The 17,222-nt window shown below is 54.0% G+C and overlaps 4 protein-coding genes across 4 annotated transcripts; 3 read left to right on the forward strand and 1 right to left on the reverse strand.

Annotated features, from left to right (window-relative positions):
* Positions 1-3,239: 3,239 nt before the first annotated feature.
* W97_00036 (uncharacterized protein) lies at positions 3,240-4,839 on the forward strand (the record flags this gene model as incomplete). Its single annotated transcript, XM_007777954.1, has 3 exons — positions 3,240-3,917; positions 3,974-4,102; positions 4,159-4,839. 3 exons carry the CDS (start codon positions 3,240-3,242, stop codon positions 4,837-4,839), a joined length of 1,488 nt encoding a protein of 495 aa, XP_007776144.1.
* A 1,280-nt stretch (positions 4,840-6,119) lies between these two features.
* W97_00037 (lon protease like 2, peroxisomal) lies at positions 6,120-8,968 on the forward strand (the record flags this gene model as incomplete). The annotated part of the gene is made up of 2 exons (XM_007777955.1): positions 6,120-6,576; positions 6,633-8,968. The coding sequence occupies 2 exons, from the start codon at positions 6,120-6,122 to the stop codon at positions 8,966-8,968; spliced, it is 2,793 nt and encodes a 930-aa protein (XP_007776145.1).
* A 3,173-nt stretch (positions 8,969-12,141) lies between these two features.
* On the forward strand, positions 12,142-13,194 carry W97_00038 (uncharacterized protein; the record flags this gene model as incomplete). The annotated part of the gene is made up of 4 exons (XM_007777956.1): positions 12,142-12,237; positions 12,294-12,445; positions 12,497-12,634; positions 12,708-13,194. 4 exons carry the CDS (start codon positions 12,142-12,144, stop codon positions 13,192-13,194), a joined length of 873 nt encoding a protein of 290 aa, XP_007776146.1.
* A 542-nt stretch (positions 13,195-13,736) lies between these two features.
* Positions 13,737-16,856, reverse strand: W97_00039 (phosphatidylethanolamine N-methyltransferase; the record flags this gene model as incomplete). Its single annotated transcript, XM_007777957.1, has 3 exons — positions 13,737-13,796; positions 13,850-16,518; positions 16,658-16,856. The coding sequence occupies 3 exons, from the start codon at positions 16,854-16,856 to the stop codon at positions 13,737-13,739; spliced, it is 2,928 nt and encodes a 975-aa protein (XP_007776147.1).
* Positions 16,857-17,222: the final 366 nt, after the last annotated feature.

Here is a 17,222-nt window from a genome sequence, read left to right on the forward strand (position 1 = left end):
GCTGTTCATATTGACGTGTAATTCAAGGGTAGTCTATGGGTGCCGCCGCTGGAGCCTCGCTGACAACCACCCGCATCGTGTTGTACAGGATGACAACCAGCTTTTATCTCAAGGATATACGCGAATGCCCTCGCCTGCGAGGAGCTTCTGATCCTGCTCAGGATCTGAAGATGTACATAGCGCATGCACTCAGACATCTACCAGTAAGGCAGCAGCATTGCATGCTTGCTGTTGTAGCCAAGCGGAGGGATCCAATCCGGAAATACCATGACCAATTGCGGTTTGCCGATATGCATGATAATGTACATCGGCTTGAGATCGCTGATGTTGGCGCAAGCAGAGATACCGACAGGTGTAGTGCCAACTGGCTACGGCGGCCTGACAAATAAGAGAGATCAGACGGGCATTGACACAGTCGTAAGGAAGAATAGGTATGTGGTAATTTTGTGTCCAACACACCGTTACCGGTACATCAAACGTTTCTGCGTTGGTATGGCCGACCGCCAGCCTGCCAACGCACGACACTCTGCTCCAAGAGCTTGACGAGTATTACTGGACTCAAGGCAAACACGATGCAACTACGCTTATAATATGGTATATATATACAACTGAAGACATTAGAAAATTCCTGATAGCTCAACTATGTCGAAGGCGCCTGTAATCGCCATATATAAGTGTTGTTCGGTCAAGTCATATACACTCTCTCTTTTCTTGGTCTTTCGTCTCTCTTTCCTCGCCTCCTTTTGTTTCAAACCGATGGCCTCAAGCCTGTCGGATTCAATGCTGGAGTGAGGAGCCGTTACACTGTTCGTACGCCGGAGTTGACGGTACGTATAACAACTGTCCGACGTAGGTGTTACGTCAGTCTAGTCAGATAACCTTTCATTCTTACAAGTCTTCATTCCCCTGATCCATGCAATGGTCCATGCCAGTTTCTGGTTTCTTGTCACCGATTTCTCCTCGACAGTTTCTGAGTATTCAAAGCTTTCCGTGTGTTATCCTCATTGGATCGTCATTTAGATCTCCGTCTACGATGGCCCGCTTGAAGTCTTGCAGTGGCCACCCCGTCTCGAAGGATATTTGTGTAATGATCTCCTTCTCCAGGGTCGAGCGGCCTCCAGGGCTCCTCAGCTGTGCTACGACGGCATCTAGCGATACTTTTCCTAGTCTTCAGACCACTCTTTCCCTGGGCAAAATAGTAGGTGTCTTTTGTGTTGCAGTCTACTTCTATGCTCTTGTTATGAGTCCGCCGTAGGTCCTTTGCACCATCGATAGGTACTAACCCGGGATCTCCACCGACGTAGCTTATAAGGGATCCCATAGACCGCGTGGCTGGAAGGATTGAAGATCCCACCGCTGTTGTGTGGAGCACCCGGTTATCTGCACATCGGTCAGCTTCATACTTACCGTCTATGGCGACCCGTAGCTGCGTGCGCCGTAGATGTTCGGAGACCCTTGTTTGCAAGCCTGCCTGGGAAGCGCTGTCCATTGCAGGACAAGAGGATTATAACTACAAGGTCTGCCGCTCGTACCTTATATCAAGACCCTCAGCAGCCTCTCCGCCTCTTCCATGGTGGAGCTGGCGCACATTCCTCCTGGACGTGACATTGCTGGGAGTCTTCTAGGCTCAAAGTGAAACTGACGCTGGTATACGCGGCCTCCTTGATGCGAGATCTGGGTTTGCTCCCTCGAAATAGCCGTAGCCGAGTCGTATGGGGTAGTTGCCGGATGAGCGACTTGCGGCCCGGAGACGTCGATATCGGAGGTCGTCCAACGCCTTGCCTGGAGATCGTTGCTCTTTGCCAAAGAGTTCCGAAAGAAGCTCTTTGTTGCAAAAGCTTTCCGCTTTCTTTCGAATCTAACGGCGCCCGCAAGTCCGTAAATCGAGTACGGACGTTCTTTGTCAAGCCGAACAATGGGCCGCCATCTACGTCGTCGTCCTGTCTTTGGCTCGGGGTCTGTCATACTCGACGTAGCAAGATCTGATCTGAGTGGGTGTTCATGAACCCGGGTCAGGTACTTCTTGTGTTGGTGATCGTTACGTGGTTGTCGCGCCCTGCGACTGGCCGACTCATATTGATCGCGCGAGTCTTGTGACTCCTGGATGGCTCGGTCTACGGTCGTTTGCTATTATGGTCGGCGGTTAGCAGTGGTCCTACCTATACGGAGTGGACGTGATTGATGCGGTAAGGTGGTCCTAGCCTCCGTATTCTGAGCATGGCCATGCGAGGATGTGTGCGGCATACGCGACTGCATCCGAGCAGTTCTCCATCAACAAGCGAGGCACGGCACATGCGACCTGACCTCCTGGCGGCCAGTACCGGCTCTCTCTGTGAGGGATTGCTGTCAGTACAGCTGCGCCATGGTCACCTGTACCTTTAAGGTGAATAGTCTGCCAGGCTGAGCCCGCATTGGGTGCTGTGCCGACCAGCCCTACCGTGATTTGGCCGGAGGTGACCATCCTGGACGCTCGTCACCGCACGCGCTCGGGCCCCCATAAATACAGCATATTATTTCCGCTCGCTCAACTTCCACTTCTTCACTATCAACTTCGAATTGCTCTGCACTGAGTATCTACCAGCTCAGATCTTTACCTTCACTCTGTCTCACACGTCAAGACGCCCGTTAACTCCCTCTTGTTATCGTCATGAATTCGTTTAACAACTCTTCAATCCACAGTCGGAATCAGCATATCCGCCAGCCCGACGAGCTCGAAGCGGACGACCAAAGCAGATCAACCGCTTCAACCACTCCTTTCCCTCCAGAAGACTACTACCAAGGTCTTGTGGGGTCAACATCAGACCACGCTCTGTTCCTCTCCGACCAATTCAATATGCAAGGTCAGTGCTGATCAGTCTTAGTCGCTTCAATCAAAGAACTCATGAAAGACTATCCCATCCATCCTCATGCTTTCCTAGCACCCTGATCAGGTCGCTTGGTGCCTCTATACATCTTGCGCCTCACCCAGGAGGCTGGTTCGCGCATGATGGACCGCTTATCCTGATACCCATGGCCGCTCATCGTGCTCAAAGATCACTACTAACACCGCTCAAGGTCCTGAGGACGACTCTACCAGCGACCAACCTCAGGGCTTACCGCCGTTCGAGGGAGTACCGCAGACTCGTGCTCGATCTCATTCGAGTCTACATCCTCCCTCCGCATCCTCATTCTCACCCGCGTCTTCCGCGCACTACAGCCCTTTTGGATTTCAGGGTTATCAGAACGGTCCTCCCGCGAGCATGAACCCGCGATCTGCTCATCCTTACCAGGTGTATGACAGGCTCTACCCGCCCGGCATCGCGCAGTCTAGCTACTCTCGGCAGCTCTATAGTGCGGTCCGTGGAAGCGGGAGTGCTCAGCCGTCACCGTTCGGGCAAGCTCATGGGCACTCGTTCACACTCGAGAACGGTCAGGAAACTGGTCTTGGGCAACCTTACGATGCCACGCAAACAGGTGCCTACCCACAGCCCATAAACCCTCAGCTCGGTTACGGTGGTACCCCATCAGGGGTGAACGCCCAGCCAGCTGAGCTTGGGCAACTTTACGGCGGTATTCGAGCAACAGGGCACGCGCAGCAAGCTGGGCTTGAGATACCTCAAGCTGCGCTCCCCCCTGCCAGCAACGCTCAGCCACCAAACCTTCAACAGGGTTATGGCCCTTTCCAGCGCGAGTTCGGGAATGTACAGGCAGCTATTCAGCACCTCGACAGTGTGAAGTGGAGGCCAGAAACAGCTCATACCGCCGACCCTACCTTCCCAACGAATGATGCTGAGATTGAGCGTCACGTCCTGGCGGTCTACAACGCGCTCGTGAACCTGGACAACATAAAAGATGCACCGCATTCAAGGCAAGCCAGTAGGTTCAGGCGGCAGCATTGGAGCCAAGCGGACGTAGAGGCCCGAGCACATCAAGTCGTGGTCAGTACTACGCAATGATCTGATTATACGCTGGCAGCCTACTGACTTCATAATAGAAAACCGCTCTGGACCTGCATCAGCATGGCTCGAGACTCATGGAAGGCCTCGACCAGGTAGGGCCTCGTGCAGCAGCCCGTCAGCACAAGTTCGGCGAACGGATGACCCACGTCTGCAATCTTCTGCGCGTAAGCGATACACCCCTCCCATCGCTCATTGTCCGTTCGCTAACCCGTCGCCAAAGCGTTACAAGACTGCCTGTTTGGATGTCATGGAAGGCCACAAGCTAGGGCAGATTGTCAATAACCCCGATGCCGTAGGGAGCCGGAAGGAGACCAATGCCAAGAACAATGACAACAAGAAATCGCTCTACCAGGATGGCCAAGATGCTAGAAACGCTAGGAAACGCAAGCGCGAAACTGGAGCTGAGGTTGAGGCGTCTGAAGAGGAAGAGAGCCAGCCTGAGGAGGAAACGGCTAATCCGAGTAAGAAGCGGAAGATTCAGGCTCCCAGGAAGACCCAGCCGGCTCGAAAGGCGGCAAAAGCAGCACAAGATGGGGCTCAGCAGCAACATGTGGATGCACCCGCTCGATATGACTCCGTTGGTACAGGAATGCCAACCGTGCAAGCCATGAACGCGCGAGAAAGCCGTACGGGCACCGCTGACGCTCACCCTCCTGCGGCGCTTGCAGAAGCTCCCAGAGACAGAACAGCAAGCACACTGCACCGTCCGGGTCCGAGCAGCTTCCACGGTATTCAGGCCCAGCAACGCTTGCAGCCTGCGAGCTCGCCGGCAGCATCATTGGCCTCGCCCCAAGTTTCTGCAGCACAAGAAGGCGAGTCCAGGACGAGCGTCGCTCCTGGTCTTACGCCAGTGGCAGACCCAGCCTTGAACGCGCCAGCGAACATGCCTTACTTCCAATAGTAAGGTTCTCCTCAGTATTCTCAACGTTCACAGCATTCGCAACTGTTCAGCTCACAAGCAACATCGATGCCACGACTTCAAGCTATGGGCGCAGCTTCAAGCATTCCAAGGACGGGCGAGGCCGAGATTGCTACGATGCCGGTGGACGTCAGCACATACATGCCCGCAGAAATGGGTCGCATGGCTCAGATCCAAGCTGGGAGCTCCCAACGTGAGCTGCGGTCGCAGCAACTCAGGGCTCATGCAAACCTAGCGTCTCCACTTCAAGCTGGGGGATCACGGCAAAGCATCCTGGGGTCGGGAGATGACGATGCCGCCATCACACCTCCAAGCACACATGCCGATACTCTTCCCGATACGTCCGCTGTCCGACGATCCTCGAGGTGCCAGGGACGCTCCACCTCACCGCCCCGCCCGGAACAACTGTAGTTCCAACTTCCCTAGGAATCCTACCGTCATGAGTACGGGTGGGCACTTCTCCAACTAGATCGACCCATACCTGTCACGGATGGGTCGTTCTTCATTGACTTGCTGCATAGCTTCGGCGTTGAGCGTACTTCTCTCTTGATACCCAGACGACATGACGGGCGTTCATGGCTCAGGCTGTTGAACCGGAACTTTCTTCTGGTATTGCCATTCTGATTTTCGCATCTGGCACTGGTGATTACACGACTTTGGGGTTTGGCTTTCTAGTTTTTTAGCCTTTTGAACTGGGTCATCGGCACACGGCTGTTTTCCAATCTCCTGATCTGCATAGCGCTGGCATTGGAGCCAGGCGACTCTGTTGTGGGGTTTGGCTTCCTGATTCTTCTTTTGTTGCATAGCGCTGGCTCTGGGGTTCTCTACATGTATAGCGCGGGCATTTGGGTTTGGGCAATGGTTGCATGAGATACCCGGACAGTTTACGGCTTATTGGGTTTGATTTTGAGCAGGCGAGGGCATACAAAGATGCGGCTATGCCGAACAGTTGTACTGCGAGTGGCATGGTACTCACCAGCATCCTTGTTACTACTTCGGGAATATCACATTACATTTCGAGACGCTCCTTTGATGTTCACGTGATGTCGTATGTGAGATGAAGTTCGATTAAAGATGGATGACACATGATTGATATTGACGTGACTCGTGTTTCCCCACAGAGCCTCGGCACATGATGACATTCTGGGGCATTCGGAAGCTGATCCTCCATCGCCGCCTCATCTATTCTATCACCTATCTTCAGCAACAACATCTAATAGCCATTTGATCCGTCGTGTACACCGAGCCTGTCCTCATCCAGCATGGCGAAGCCCAAATCTCCTGTCCTACCCATCGTAGCGCTCCCCCGAGACCTCGTACTCCTCCCCGGCAGTACCCTGCGAATACCCTTGCAATCGCGTCCGGATATTGCAAACCTCCTCGCCAGCATCTACAGCCGAGCGACGACACCAAAACCTGAGAACGCAGTCACGATCGGCTGCGTGCCGCTTTGTTCGCCACAGCTTAGCCGGGATGGGAAGAAGTTAATAGAGGATGGCAAGGGCAGTCGGAACGATGCACAGTACAGCGAGGATCCAGCGCAGGCGAGCCCCAAGGACCTCTTCGGTTATGGGACAACAGGGAAAGTGTCGGGCGTGCAGGGGCGCCGGCAAGGGGAGCTGAGTTTGGTGGTGGAGGGCGTCAGTAGGTTTAAGCTGGGGAAGGTAATTCAAGAGAAGCCGTTCTTGGAGGCAGAAATTATATACCACGAGGATGAAGGTAAGGAATATCTAGCCCGGTTCTCCATAACGTCTACTGACGGGATTGACAACCAGTGGACGTGGCGAATCTCGCTATACAGCAGCTCTTCGCGGACTTGAAGCAAAGCGCAAGAGAACTGCTGGCGCTTGTGCGGCTCTCCTCTCTCTTCCCACGCAGTTCGGCCCTTCCACTATCGCCTATACTCGCGCGCCGGTTCGAGCTATACATTGCACGGAAGGACATCGAAGACGCGGGTGTTCTTGCGGATTTCATGTCAAACGTGGCAGATTGTACAAACGACGAGAAGCTACAGATACTCTCGGCGCTGTCAGTAAAGGATCGCCTTGAGAAAGCCATCGAAGTCCTTCAGCGACAAATCTCAAGCGTTCAGGGCAATAGCCGGATCATGACAATCCAAACCCAAACTCCGCCGGCTGCACAGGGCGGATTGGATATGGACACACTGCGCAAGCTGCAACAGTCAGCACTTCTGCGGAGAGGAGGCCAGTCAGGACCAGCCGGTATGAGTGGACTACCAGGATTCCCTGGCGCCGGTCAGGGAGACGAAGAGCCGAATGAAGTGGCAGAGCTGAAGAAGAGATTAGAAGAGGCTGGTCTCAGTCCGGAGGCAGACAAGGTCGCTCAGCGTGAGCTACAGCGGTTATCGAAGATGAATCCGGCGCAAGCCGAGTACCAAGTCTGCCGAAACTACTTGGAGAATCTGGCGGAAATACCGTGGTCTAAGATGACTGAGGACAACCTTAACACAGAGACGTTGTCGCGCGCACGAAAGCAGCTGGACGACGATCACTACGGCTTGGAGAAGATTAAGAAGAGACTACTGGAGTATCTGGCAGTGCTCAAGCTCAAGCAAGCCGTCAACACAGATCTCGAGGCGCAAATCAAACGACTTACGGAAGGCGCAAAAGCAGTCGACGAGAAGGACCTGAATCCAAAAAGTATCCCATCTACTGATAGCTCCGAGTCCCGTGCTGCAAGTGATGCGGAGCTCCAGCTCATGAAAAAGAAGCGAATGGTCGACAAGTCACCGATATTACTGCTTGTTGGCCCTCCAGGCACGGGCAAGACCAGTCTCGCAACATCTGTAGCTACAGCACTTGGCCGCAAATTCCATCGTATTTCGCTCGGCGGCGTACGAGATGAGGCAGAGATTCGCGGCCACCGTAGGACTTACGTCGCGGCAATGCCGGGGTTGATTGTGAATGGCCTCAAGAAAGTCGGAGTCGCAAACCCTGTCTTCCTCCTCGACGAGATCGACAAGCTCGGCATGTCAAACTTCCACGGCGATCCTTCGGCAGCCATGCTCGAGGTGTTGGATCCGGAGCAGAACCATACCTTCACAGACCACTACGTCAACATACCCATCGATCTGTCCAAGGTTCTGTTTATCGCTACCGCCAACTCCCTCGATACCATTCCCCCACCGCTGCTTGACCGCATGGAGACCATCCAGCTCTCCGGCTACACTACCCTTGAGAAACGCCACATCGCCACACGCCATCTCCTTCCGAAGCAGATTACCACTAACGGCCTCACCGCCGACCGAGTGCAACTCACAGACGAAGTCCTCGACAAGATTATCACCTCTTACACCCGCGAGTCCGGCGTCCGCAACCTCGAGCGCGAAATCGGCGCCGTCTGCCGCTTCAAAGCGGTTGAGTACTCCGACGCAAAGGACACCTCGCATCTGGAGAAGTATAACCCCTCCGTCTCCCTAGACGACCTAGAGAATATCCTCGGCATTGAGCGCTTCGACGAAGAAATCGCCGAGACAACCTCCCGCCCAGGCGTCGTGACGGGCCTCGTCGCCTACTCCACCGGCGGCCAGGGCAGTATCCTCTTCATCGAGGTGGCCGACATGCCGGGCACAGGGCGCGTGCAGCTGACTGGAAAGCTGGGCGATGTGCTGAAAGAGAGCGTAGAGGTGGCGCTGACGTGGGTCAAGGCGCATGCCTTTGAGCTTGGGCTGACACACGACGAGAGCGAGGACATCATGGCGAAGCGGAGCGTGCATGTGCATTGTCCCAGCGGCGCTATCCCAAAGGATGGACCCTCTGCGGGGCTGGCGCACACAATTGCGCTGATTTCGCTGTTCTCCGGGAAGGCGGTGCCGCCTACTATCGCGATGACGGGGGAGGTGAGCTTGAGAGGGAAAGTCACGCCTGTAGGGGGCATCAAGGAGAAGCTGATTGGGGCGTTGAGGGCGGGGGTTAAGATGGTGCTGCTTCCCCAGGCGAATAGGAAGGATGTTAAAGATCTGCCGGATGAGGTCAAGGAGGGCTTGGAGATTGTGCATGTTCAGCATATTTGGGAGGCGATGAGGCATGTGTGGCCTGATACGCATTGGCCGGGCGAGAGGGCTTGGACTGGGTTTGAGAGCCGTTTGTAGGGTGTTTGCGTTTGCTTGGAGCGCTTGATGCGGCGGTGTTCGGCGTGAGATGTGTTGTATTTGCTGCCAGCTTGGGTATATAATGCAATGAGCAAGGTAATCTCAATGCCATGATACTTCCCCTCTTAGGCTACGGCCGTGGAACAGAACATATGCAGTGGACGGAGCCGCCAGAGACGTAATCGTCGTTGTTAACCTCTCTTCCGGTTATAACTGTTGTTTCTTCCTTCAGATGAGATGGCCTTGTACTCACTCCCGGTACCATCCTTTGTCCTTAGCTGACGGTTAAATCGACCTTTGAGAGCCTGGGAGTTGGTATCCGCTTCTGCACGATTGTCCCATAGGGCTTCCGAAGCCATGAATTTAGTACACCGACGCTAGCGCATCGCTTGGTGGTGTATGCTGTAGCGCATGCTCAGTCTCTACCGCTCGTTACAAAAGAGTCTGTCGAGAGCCATCCCGGCATGACGGCTGGGAAATGGTTTTGCACGCGATATTATTCAAGATTGGAGGCCATGCGGATGTGCCATGGTCGTTCCGATTCTTGGTAATCATTCTCCCGAAGTCTCTGACACATTTGATAAGAAAATTCGACTCGAGGACGTGAATTGAACTGTGGACGACATCAGAGAATCGGACTGGTCATAATTTGCTGGTCGAATCTACAGCTAAACATGATGGATGCTTTCACAGACGAAAAAGGTATCGGTCAGAAGAGAGTTTCGTGTGGTCCGAGTTGCAGCCAAGGTCTGCTTCACGGCTTCTTGAAAGTCGGTCTAGTGCTTCACCTGGCTATACTTCACTACAGTGTGCCGCTATGTGCTGTTGATGTTTCTTTTCTGCTTCTGCCTCCGCGTCTCTTTACCTCCTTCCCAGTACCACACGTTTTCGAATATCAAATCTTGAACTCCATACATACGATAGACCATCGCATTCGACTACAAAGAAGTTCGATAAACCACAACACAAACGCGCACGTCTATTTCAGCTTTCCCTCGGCGAATATAGTCTTCTCAAACCCATCATGTCGAACATTCCGGACTGGCAAGACGCGCTCGAGAGGGCCAACCTCACATCGATCCGTGCCAACTCCGTCATCTGGGGTTCAGAATACAGCTTCCTGGATGACGACGATGACCGCTCTACCACCGTGAGCCGACAGACATCGGTGGTTAGCCTTCCATCGAGCCGACGTGGACCAGCAAGCGTGCAAGCTCCGGTAGACACGCGGTCTTTCCCCTCGCAAGCCGTCCGCCCAAGTAGAAATCTTTCCGCCTCAACCATTCCTACAGGAACCCAGTCTCGTCCAGCATCCAAAACGCCCAGGCCCCAATCATCTTTCCACCCTCTACCAGTGGATCAGCGGCGTAGAAGCCCGGCTCGGAGGATCTTGATCGACTCGACATCTTCCATGGAATCGACTGTTCATGTCCGTCCGCTTCAAGCTGAAGCTGTCCTTTCGACAGCGCCGGCACAGGGGGAAGAAGTTCAGACCAGTAGCACAGAGCCATCTGCCGAGGCAGAGGTACAAGCTGGGGGAACCGCCCGGGAACCTTCTACTCCCTTGAGCAAGAAAGATATCAAGCCCACAGCATCCGTTCCCCAAACGCGTTCCGAAAAAGCCGGAGTTACTGAGCTGGGCGAACAGCCAGCTACTCGAAGAAGATCGGTGCGGCAACGTCAGATCCGGGAGGTCATCAAACTTCGAGTCGAAAAGTCACCGACTGCAGGAGCCATCGAGGACAGCGATGATGACAGCCTTATCAGCGATTGCAACACCTCAGATGTCGACCCAGATTACGGTACTCGACGAAAGAAGGGCCGCAAGACTGGCGCTAGCAGACGAGCATCGTCTCGCAAGTCTGCTGGGCGGAAGAAGTAGGCATTGTGGCTACATCGGTACGGGGGCGCTTCATTGTTTTCTTTGTATCATTTCTTTCGGGCCTTGGAGACTACTCGCACCAGTTGTGTGACGTGGGTGGTGGCACGTAACATTTGGATGGGAGTCTTCTTACTGGCGTACACTGAAGTTCTGGAAACAGCATCGTATGGAGAAATGACTGCTGGCATTGAGTCTGCGAAAAGGGGATTCTGTTCCAGGGAGACAAAATGGGTGCTTCGCGCAAGACGTACCTTTGGAGACGCAGCGATCTGGCCACATGATCTGCAGGGAGTAACACAACAATGATACAATTCCGAATACCAAAGCATTTGAACGATGAATGAAGAAGCAACCACAATCGCAGCATAATCTAGTGGAGAGAAAAGAAACTGTTCTTGGCGAGGTTTCTCTGACAGAGTATCAAAGTATGGTCAGGACAACAACTAGGCTGTATAGAGCACAGCTGTTTCGGCTGCCCTTTATGGCCTGGTATACAGCTGACTGATTTTTCCCTTGTCCTACAGACTGCTATAGCTATAGATGATGGTGGAGTTTGAGAGACTTAGAAAATTACGGCGGCCCGCTGGTCCAAAAGTGCAGAACCTCCGCATTTCCTCCGCACCGTCTCCCCGACCCTTACCGTGCTTGCCATTTTGATATCTTGGTCCTCTTTGCAGGTAGGTCACTACTGAGTATGGCATGCTATGTCTTGTATCAGAGAGGGTCAATTGAGATCTCCTGAGTCTTTCTCAGAGCTGTAGACCTCAAGAAATCCCATTACTGAATGCTGACATCATTGTTATCTTCATGTTTGGGACGAGCTGACCATCCATAGCTCTAATCTGATACATGTCGCTGTCTCCCGGATAGGGTTGACCCAGACTGAAGCACTCCATTGTCCACTCCCTCACTATGAAGAACCCAATTCCTCGCCCTTTAGTGGTCCAGAACCTCAGCTGTAAACCGCAGCGACTCTCCTGTCCTGTGCGCAGATCGCTCTCCTCTTTGAACTCGCATTCGCGACTGCGCGCCCCTCGCGTTCTGCCTGCTGCAACATCAGCACAGTCCTCTACTGTTCCAATTCAATGGCAGCAAGGAAGATGTTTCTCTCACCTGCATGCGCGGGCTGCACAGGCAGAGCCTACGAAGGTAATTTACAGCATGACATCATTTACTCGTCATGTCATATATACATCCCACTTAATCTCTCAAAAACCTCCACTACATGTCCACTGCAATTGAACGCACAATCCAACTCAAGAATCAATTAACTGACAGTAAACAATTCGAGATGTCGAACAACGCAGACCTGACCCTCGATGAGGTCTTCAATGTCAAAGGCAAAGTGGCACTTGTCACTGGAGGTGGCAGCGGGATTGGTTTGATGGTATTAACCTCAATTCCTCTCCTGTCACTCAGAACTGAAACCTGTCAACCCCCCAGATCACCCAAGCCCTCGCTGTCAACGGAGCCAAGGTCTACATCGTTGGCCGCACCAAGGAGAAGCTCGACACGGTCGTCAAGGCACACGGCCAAAACATTGCTGGCGAGATCATCCCAATCGTTGGCGATGTGAGCAAGAAGGAGGGCGTCGAGTAAGACACTTGAATTATACGATCCCCTCACACAGTGCACTGATTGCCCAGGGCTCTCGTCAAGGAAATCGAGTCAAAGGAGAAATGCCTCTGCATCCTCGTGAACAATGCGGGTATCGCTTTCGGAAAGACGACTGTCGACGGCGCCAACGCCGAAGAGCTCCGTGATAATCTCTTCGGCCCTACATCGTACGTACCCGGCCACCTCTCTTCCCATCCTTCCTGTAGTGAAGACAGACGCCGACTGACATCTCCCTAACAGCGTCGAGGAGTGGACCGAGACCTACGCCACCAACGTTGTAGGCCCCTTCCTTATGTCCACCGCCTTCCTCCCTCTCCTCCAGAAAGCCACCGAGCACCAAAAGGGCTACTCGGGAACAATTATCAACATCAGCTCCATCTCCGGCCTCGTCCGCATCAGCCAGGGCCACTTCTCATACAACGCATCGAAGGCCGCCACGGTACACCTGAACAAGATGCTGGCTAGCGAGGTGGCCAAAACAGGTCTTAAGATCCGCATCAACTCCATTGCACCCGGCGTGTTCCCATCGGAGATGACGACGCAGGAGAGCAGCGACGAGACGCAGAAGAGTGAGATGCCCAAGGAGAAGAAGGAAAGTCTGCCGGCTGGGCGACCGGGCAATGATAGGGATATGGCGGCTGCAGTGCTCTTCTGTGCTAGCTGTCAGTATCTGAATGGTCAGACCATCCCGGTCGATGGAGGCTACCTGATCCAGGTTGGCACTTAGATTGTGGGATGATAGTTTAAGTGGTGAAGGAGTGGGTCATGAGGACCTTGAGATGAAGGAAAACACTTGCATGGCGTTGCATTCCATTCCTTACGGTGGAAGTACGACCATTTACTCGAAGCGATGACCGCTTCAGTGCCTAAAAGCATCTGTAAATAACGACTGCATTGACTGCCAAAAAGCGCCAAAAGAACGCTATGTTCAAACTCGACGAAGTGTCTGTTAATGCTGTGACTTGTGATGCCTCGACTTCGCCAAACATTTTACCACCCGAGTTCAGATGAAGCTGCGCACTTTGATGATCTACCAAACACTCAACCGCCGTGACGAGAGTAACGGTAACCACCCAAGAAGCAACAGCTAAGAAATGGGGAAGATAAATCCGCACGCCTGAGTGGTGCGCAAAATGTTCAAGACCACAAAGATAATTTTCTAGCACTCCGCCCCAGCCATCAGCGCGAGACGACATAGTGCTGTATCTACTGAAAAGAGAAATCGTGTGGCATCTATAATTCCGGTGTTCACCTTCAAGGCTCCAGGATCTAGTACTTCGCTGCATCCGGCGTCGTATGGCCTCTCGACGGCGACATGCTGTACGGGGCCTATTCCATGCATGAGTATAACCCAGAAACCCAGCACGGATAACAATACTCACCAAGACCTTCTTCGCATTACAAATTCTCCAAGCCAACTTCTTCACACTCCCATCCGCCTGCACGACCTCCGGCGCAAACTCAATCCCAAACATCTGGTGCACCGCAAACACAACTCTCTTCGCATACTTCCCATCCCTCTCCACCAGACTCCCAAACAGCTCCTCCGTCGTCCCCGGCGCGATCTCCGGATCGCGATCAAAGCAGTTCCGCACCACCGGCAACAGCGCCTGCTCCACGGCTCCACGGATTAAGCCATTTGCATCGACCTCGACATCGTCTTCGTCGAAGCGCCCGATACGGATCTCGAACGGTAGCGAGATGGCCATGACGTTGTGTTTGCCGTCGTGGTGGTAGCGGAACTCGAAGACGCCGGTCGTCCACCATAGCTTGTCGCCGCCGAACTCCATCTCGCCCTCCAAGAAATCCTGGACTTCGCCGTCGCTGCGCTGCTGCGCTGAGACCCGCGTGTCGGAGACCAAGATGCCGGCGTCGGCGCGCACGGAGTCGTACTGGTTGGGAGTAGTCGGGATCCACCGCCCTTGCGACGACACGCGCGTGACGTCGCGCGACGCGTTATCCGCAACCATGTACAGCCCGATCCAGTCCTTCTTGCTGTGGTTGAGGGGAGCCGTCCAGCGCACTTTTATCGGGGCGCCGTACTCGAAGCTGAGCGTCTTGAACGCGCTTCTCCGCTCAGCCGGAAGCCGTGCGTCCTCGCCCTCGCGGCCGGAGCGCTTGTCCTGCTCCGCGAGAGCCGAGGACGGCGTGCCGGAGACGGAGATGGAGTAGTCTTTGGGGTCGTAGCCCGCGAGGTCCGGGGCGAGACGCGTGATGCTGACGCGCGCGGGGAAGGACTTGAAGAGCGCGGTCGAGTCGCGCACGAAGGTTCCTACGCCCGCGGCGAGCTTAGGCTGCGCGGACTCGATGAGGTCTTCGAGGAAGTCGACCGTGTCGCCGAGGACTCTGTCCATGGAGCCTTGCCACTGCCGGATCGGGGATGGGAGACTGCGCTGCAGGCTCTTTGAGAGACCGGAATGCTGCCGTATGCTTTCGCCGTAGAGTTTTTGCATGTGGGGTCGTTCGACGAATTGGATGAATGCGAGCGTGAGAATGTGGCTGAGGAAGGCGAGGAAGAATATTGCTTTGCTCCAGGTGATGATTGCGAACCCCCAGACGCCGGCGAGGCCGAGGAAGCGCTCCGGGTTGTTGAGGAAGCGGTAGATGCCGCTGTAGGTTAGCTTCGGTGCTTGATCGAAGAAAAAGTCGCCGAAGAACCAGCCGAACTCGCCAAGCGACTCGTAGATGCTGACGACCGTCCACAGCTGGAGGGCGATGAGAGCAGCGCCGAAGACGTGCCTGAGCGTTGCCATGCCGTAGGACCAGTCCGGTGGTAGGGCGTACATCTTCCACGCTGCGCAAATGAAGCTGGCGTAGGTCATGGTCATACTGAGGTGATAGAGACCCTTCCATTGTCTCCAAGCTTCTTCGGTGCTTTCGCCGTACTTGATGAAGTGGCGGGTCCAATTCTTCTTTTTGGCTTGGCGGTCGAGAATATAGCCTACGCCGAGGGAGTACCAGAGCCGCCAGACGATGGCGTTCGTAACGAAAAGCGCTTTGTAGAGAGGGGTTGGAGGTGTCACTGCAGCGAACAGGAAGAGGTAAAGCTGGAAAAGCAGGACTGAGGTATCCGTGACACGATGAAAGTCAATGTTCTGGAAGCCTATGATGTTGTGCACGGGAGACGGTTCCGGCGTGGAGACCACAGCGGAGTCGTTGTCGCGTTCGGCATGAAACTCTCGAGAAGCTGGACGCGGGTCATCCTTACCGGTGTCTGTGAGCTTGCGTGGTGGCGGAGGGTTGTATGTCTTCTCAATATGCGGACTTTCCACAAGAGATAAGAAAGCAAACTGAGCAGCATGCGCAACGATCGAGATGAAGAGGACCTTGTAACTTGCTGCCATTAGGGAGATGCCGTAGTAACCGGCGTACCCGACTGAGTACATGGGATGAGGAGCCATCTCAAAGACACCGTCGAAAGTAAGGTTTTGATCGATGAGATAGAAGAAATCACCCCAGTACCAGGCAAAATCTTTGACCACGCGGTGTGCATCCAGTTTGACCCACAGATTGAAGAGAACCAAGGCAATACCCGCAGCCCAGCGTGCAATAGTCGTAACGTAGCTTTCACCTACAGGCCTGCCGCCGCAGGCTACTGCAAACAGACAGTACGATACAAAATCGCACATGAGGATTAAGTCCACTACTCTTCTGAACAAAAGCCATGTGTTGTACTCGAGTGGAGCTTCCTCGAACTTGTAGTCTTTCGGAATTTTAGTTTCCATTTCCCGCTTCAGGATAGCGTAAAGATTTGGATGGGGATTCTGGCCTAGAGATGGATTCTCAAATATCTTCGATTTTGATGCCCAGGACACTAGCCGGTTGTGGTTTGACTGCACGTAGAGCAAGTACCCTATACCTGCGTTGTAGCATGCTCTCCAGAACAGAAAAACCACTGCGAAGACAGGTATCCGGAGCGGTTCGGGTAACCAGTACAAAGCCGAAACGTGCACCGCGAGGACAGCAAGGACGAGTATATCAGACAGGTTTTTGGGCTGCGAAGGAGACAGTAGCTGCGATACCATGTCGTGGGTTTGCGGGACGGTAAAGACTGCAGATGAACCAAAATCAGCGTGACTGCTCTCATGCTATAGCTATATCAGTCATGCAGTGATCCTCGCTAAGCAACTCAGCCACGAAGTATGTGATATGTATCCACCTCTTTCTGTCTTGGTGAGCTGTTCACCCACCTGTCCCGTCCGGCGTCCTTCCATATGTCCTCTTCTCCCTGCCTCCCTTGTCCGCTTCTTCCTCCGCACTGTTCAATTCCATGACCTTTTTGCTTGCTGCTTCTGCGGAGACGGCCTGCCGAGAAATCTCTGGCTCTCTTGTAAGCCTTTCGCGAAGGCCATCGCTCTGGTCAGCGGCATCGGTGCTTGAGACGCTCATGGCTGTTAGGCCAGGACAAATTCAGCTCTCAAGGCGTTGTGAGAAAACTCAATGTGGTACTCGTGCTCGATATCGAAGAAGATAGCGTCTGATGCTGCAACATTCCAAGTGAGTTGGCGAGGTAGGCGCTCGAACGGCAATCTGGAGGGTCACAGGCCTCTCTGGTGAATAGATAGCGAGGATTTTGGCATGTCAGCACAGAATAAACACGCACACAAAGGGTCCTTGGGACCCACTACAGCCAATGGCGCCTGTAACTCTGAGGTGTTCCAAGGTTCTCCGGAGCCATCTGCTTTGGCGTAAACTCGAGATGTGGCGGCGGCCTGTCCGTGCAGTTCGGCTGGGCCTTGGCATACAACGGGCCGC

This window comes from Coniosporium apollinis (assembly GCF_000281105.1).
Source record: "Coniosporium apollinis CBS 100218 chromosome Unknown supercont1.1, whole genome shotgun sequence".
In the NCBI taxonomy this organism is placed as follows: Eukaryota; Fungi; Ascomycota; class Dothideomycetes; genus Coniosporium; species Coniosporium apollinis.